General features: G+C 32.3%; 1 protein-coding gene across 1 annotated transcript; it reads left to right on the top strand.

The window, feature by feature from the left end:
• Positions 1-2,143: 2,143 nt before the first annotated feature.
• Positions 2,144-3,312, top strand: LOC106475139 (ribose-phosphate pyrophosphokinase 1-like; the record flags this gene model as incomplete). The annotated part of the gene is made up of 2 exons (XM_013935836.2): positions 2,144-2,416; positions 3,106-3,312. Coding segments are annotated over exons 1-2 (329 nt in total), but the record flags the coding sequence as incomplete, so codon positions are not given.
• Positions 3,313-4,948: the final 1,636 nt, after the last annotated feature.

Here is a 4,948-nt window from a genome sequence, read left to right as displayed (position 1 = left end):
TATATACAAGAAAAACCCCAATCTAGTAGTCTCCCGATAATTCACGAAGGTTCAAGAAGGACGTGGCGTGGTACCAGTCACGTGACCTTGCTGACGCAACAATATATATATATTGCAGACAGAGAGAGAGAGTATTGTTGAGTGGAGCACGTGAGACGTTTGTTGTGAATTATAACATTTGTTACAGCGCGACTGTATATATATATATATATATACCAACAATAATTTTAATTTACTTGAAGGAAACTTTGTCACAGCATGGTGTTGTGATAATATACACAATCAAATGTCGAAGGCTCATTTTGGAAAGAAGACAAGACAGAATGTTTAACTATGTATGATACGCATGAAAAATAGTGTTTGAAATTTGTTTCCAAACAATTATTTAGAAAGGACCCCGAATCAGAGTATAATTGATAATACTCATTTACCCTGATTCTTTAACCCCTGGGTGAACCATTCATCCAGTTCAAAAGCACTGCTCTAGAACTACTTTTATTAACTTACTGTTACATCTCCGTTTGTTAATTAACTTTCCATAACTTCGTTCCGACGAAACTTAAGCAACACAAGTCCTTTTTTAACAAAACTGGTTTATTCTTTCCGAATATAACTTTACCGATACACTCAACTTCAACAATCGCGCTAAACAAACGCTATAACAACGAACGTGCTGCAGTTCAATTACTCACTATCTACACACACATTCCATTCCTGTCACGTTGTCACCCTCTTTTATATACCAGGCTACCCTATATCTATTAAATGCAAGAGCATTCGCCAAAGTACAGGATAGTTCTAGAAAGTAGAGGGCGTGAGAATAGTCACGTGATCTCGATGACGCAACATTACTTTATCTTAGCATCATGTGCCCTCTAGCTCACATCTAAATGAAAACATTAAAAGTATAGTTTACGACAGTATGAAAATGTAGTACTAACTTTATAGCTCGTAACTAGCAGAGACCCGCTAATCAAATCAGAATATTTATTACAACAGTGCTTGATTAATTACGGGATTTTTAGAATAATACAAAATAATTTTAATCGCAGACACCAAAATATATATGTTCACTTGTCTTAGGCCTAACATTAGTTAAGTTTTTATTAAGTACGGCTTATATTCGATAGAAATAAATTAATATCATAATTAGTGTACATTTTTTGCTCTAGTTTAGTTACGGCTAAATTTTACGTACTTGACTTGGATAAATGATAATAAAGAATACTGACACGTCTAAATGACAACTTTTTGTAATTTATTTTATGCAACATTTTGAACAGACTGTCTGATAAAGGGCGTTTGATTGAAACGTTATACAAAATAAACAAAAAATGTTTCATTTAGACGAGTCAGTTTATGCTTTATTGTTATCAGTTTTTCTCACGTCTTGCGGAACACCTCTCATTCATGTACTTAATACTGTCAATAAATCTATAGAAATAAACGTCAATATGTATGTATGTGTGTGTATATCTGTTCCTCATACGTTTCAACATTTCTTGATCAATCAGCACCAAACTAGACACAGTGATACAGGATGACATGAGGAAGGTCATGAGCGGGTTTGTTTGTCTGAAGTTAAGCACAAAGCTACACAATGGGCTATCTGTGATCTGCCCACCACGGGTATCGAAACCAGGTTTCAAGCGTTGTAAGTCCGCAGACGTCCTGCTGTGCCACTGGGGGCGAGGGGGTTGGACCCCCATCTAATTTCATATTGATAGAACTCTTGAAAACAGTACTGGTACATTTATGTATTTCTATTGCACTTTTAATGTTTATTATGTTAAGATAAAAAATAAAAGCACAATTTTCTATCCTTTGTTACAATCGAGTTTTTATTTCATCTGTTAATGGACGGGTTCTCCAGCTAGTCGACTTATAATGTTATTCTACAGCCTAACATTAAACCATTTTAAAAACTTTAATACACTGTTGTACAAAATATCTACTAAAGTATATTTACATCCATTGAAATATAGTGCGCACGCATACGCACTTAAATAGTAAAGTGCGCGCGCATTTTTCAAAACAGATAGAAACTATAAATTATTAAAGACAATTTATACAGTGGCTCTTTCTCCCGATGGAAACGCCATCTGTTAAAATTACTATAAAATCTGGTACCCTTGATCTTTGACTTACTAGCGTCAAAACATCGGTAATTGAGGATGAGTGTGGGTACAATAATGAGATTGGGACTTTAATACCACTTATAAGGGTAAGAAAAAAGAAAATATTTATCTCGAATTTTTAAAGATTGAAAAGTGGAAGCTCATTTAAGTCAGGAAATGCCGAATATCAAGGTTTTTAGTGGATCATCACACCCAGATTTGGCTCAGAAAATAGTTGATCGATTAGGGATTGGATTAGGCAAAGTTGTTCTGAAGAAATTCAGTAATCAAGAAACGAGGTATTTATGGTCTATAACAATAGTTCTCAAACTTTTTTTTTGTTTGTGGACCACCTGCTATTATTATTATATCGGCGGACTCCAATAGATTTATAGGCTATACATTATGTTGCCTCGTCATTTCTATAGTATTAGTATAATTCAATAAATTAATTGTGAAGGGAGACTTCAAACAAACTTTACAAAATCAAACTACAGATAGTACAAATGGTGTACAAGTACTAGAATATATTGTTACTAATATTAGTATATTTAAAGTATTAATGCTATATATATAATCGTTTACATGAATTTAAGATATTTCATTGTATGATACTATTAGCCACACAAGTCGGTAAAATCGACGCCTATTAGTATTACGAAACCAAACTAAAAGTTAGTAAAACGTGCTTTTAATTTGACTACAAATGTTTACAGTATTACAATATAATTTATAATACTTGTAAGGAAATAGTAATAATACGAATAAATATTTTTTTTTAGTTTTAGTAAAATGATCTTTAATGAAATTGTAAGTGATCTGAATTGTATAAGGACAATTTTGTAAAGAGGCTACATTTTGTCAAGTTGAATACATTATTAAAGAAATAACATATTAATTTTCTAGATACGACACATGGACCTTTAAATAAATATACCCAAATTTAAGATGTATATTGTATTTTGAATTATTGTACGTGTATGTTTAGTGTGGAGGTTGGAGAATCGGTGAGAGGAGAAGATGTTTACATCATTCAGAGTGGATGTGGTGAGGTTAACGATAATCTGATGGAACTGTTAATCATGATCAATACTTGCAAGATAGCTTCTGCATCTCGTGTTAATGCTGTCATTCCTTGCTTCCCGTATGCCAGGCAAGATAAGAAAGATAAGGTGAGTAGTATCAGTCTTATAAAGTAAGTGATTACTGAAATACTAGAAAACCAAAGACAATAAAATGTTAAAACTAATGATAAGTCATGTTTTGTAGGATATATGGAAATAAGTATGATTAGTAAAAAGTTTGGCAAGTAATGATATTTGTAATGGATGAATGTAAATTACAACTAAATTACCCTCGAAGTAATGATGTGTGTGTAACATTTGTGGATGATATTTGTAATGGATGAATGTAAATTAAAACTAAATTACCCTCGAAGTAATGATGTGTGTGTAACATTTGTGGATGATATTTGTAATGGATGAATGTAAATTAAAACTAAATTACCCTCGAAGTAATGATGTGTGTGTAACATTTGTGGATGATATTTGTAATGTTTAATATTGTGTAAGATATGGAAATGATGACTAAAAAAGACTTTTCTCAGAAAAAATGTGAAATTCTGTCTGCTTCTTGGAATTGATGGTTATTGAGCATGCTAACCAAAATAGTACTAGGGCGTGATAGAAAAACAACCAATCTTTTATCATAGACCTTCTTTCTAGACAATAGCTTGTTTGTTAGCCGCTGAATAAAGTCAGATGTTGTGGAATAATAAATGTGATCTAACTGTAAAAGGTTGGAAAGTGTACAGTTTTTGAAGAAATGGTTTTCTTGGTAGTACAACGACAATAATTTATGTAAACCATTAACACAATTGTCAAAGAAGATTTACTAAGAATGTTTTATAATTGAATATTTCAAAATAGTGATGTTCTGATTTTAATAGTTTGTTATTCCAAACATACGATTGTTTTGGGTGAAAATCATAGTATGTTAGGATAGTCATATTCTCTTTGATTTGTGGCTTGTATTTCATGACTGGAATGTTTTTGTACTTGTACATATCTTTGTGTATTTGTGATATGAATGGAATGATGAAGAATACATACCCATCCTGTCCAATGTAATTGTTTTGTTAAAGTGATTTGACTTGCGTGTCAGTGAAGAGGAAGGGATAATGACCACCAGGGGATTGATTCTCTAAAGCTAGTATCATAATTCCAATGTCCTTGAACACTGTAATCAGATACTAAACATCTACTTTGAACTTAATTCTTCCTGGTATTTGTGAGAGTCTTTTCTTTCAGATGATATGAAGTAGAAGTAGAACAGTCTTTTGTCTAACGTAAAAAAAATCAAAGATTGAGGGCTTACTAAGAAAAGATAACCTGTAATAAGAAAATTGTGGAGGAATTGACTGTAAATTAAAATAGCTATAAGTTTGTGTCATAGTGAAATAGATTCACTAGAAAACTGTAGTAATTGTTACTTGACTTTTGTAGAATTGTTTAAAGTGGTGTCTGTACTAGATTTAAACATTGGATAATATGGCAGATGTACTGTGTCATTTAAGGCATTAGACAGTAATATTAGCTTACTGTAGTTAGAAGGTAGTTAATGTTGATAGCTCTATGGTTTGAACAGCTAATATGATATGCTTTGTAAAGTAATTAAAACCATTCTGCTGGAGAGCTTTCATTCTATTGCTACAAAACCATTCTACTGGAGAGCTTTCATTCTATTGCTACAAAACCATTCTGCTGGAGAGCTTTCATACTATTGCTACAAAACCATTCTACTGGAGAGCTTTCATTCTGTTGCTACAAAAC

This window comes from Limulus polyphemus, unplaced genomic scaffold (genome assembly GCF_000517525.1).
Source record: "Limulus polyphemus unplaced genomic scaffold, Limulus_polyphemus-2.1.2 Scaffold8132, whole genome shotgun sequence".
In the NCBI taxonomy this organism is placed as follows: domain Eukaryota; kingdom Metazoa; phylum Arthropoda; class Merostomata; order Xiphosura; family Limulidae; genus Limulus; species Limulus polyphemus.
The sequence above is the reverse complement of the archived record's forward strand: the minus strand, read 5'-3'. Positions and strand labels throughout refer to the sequence as shown.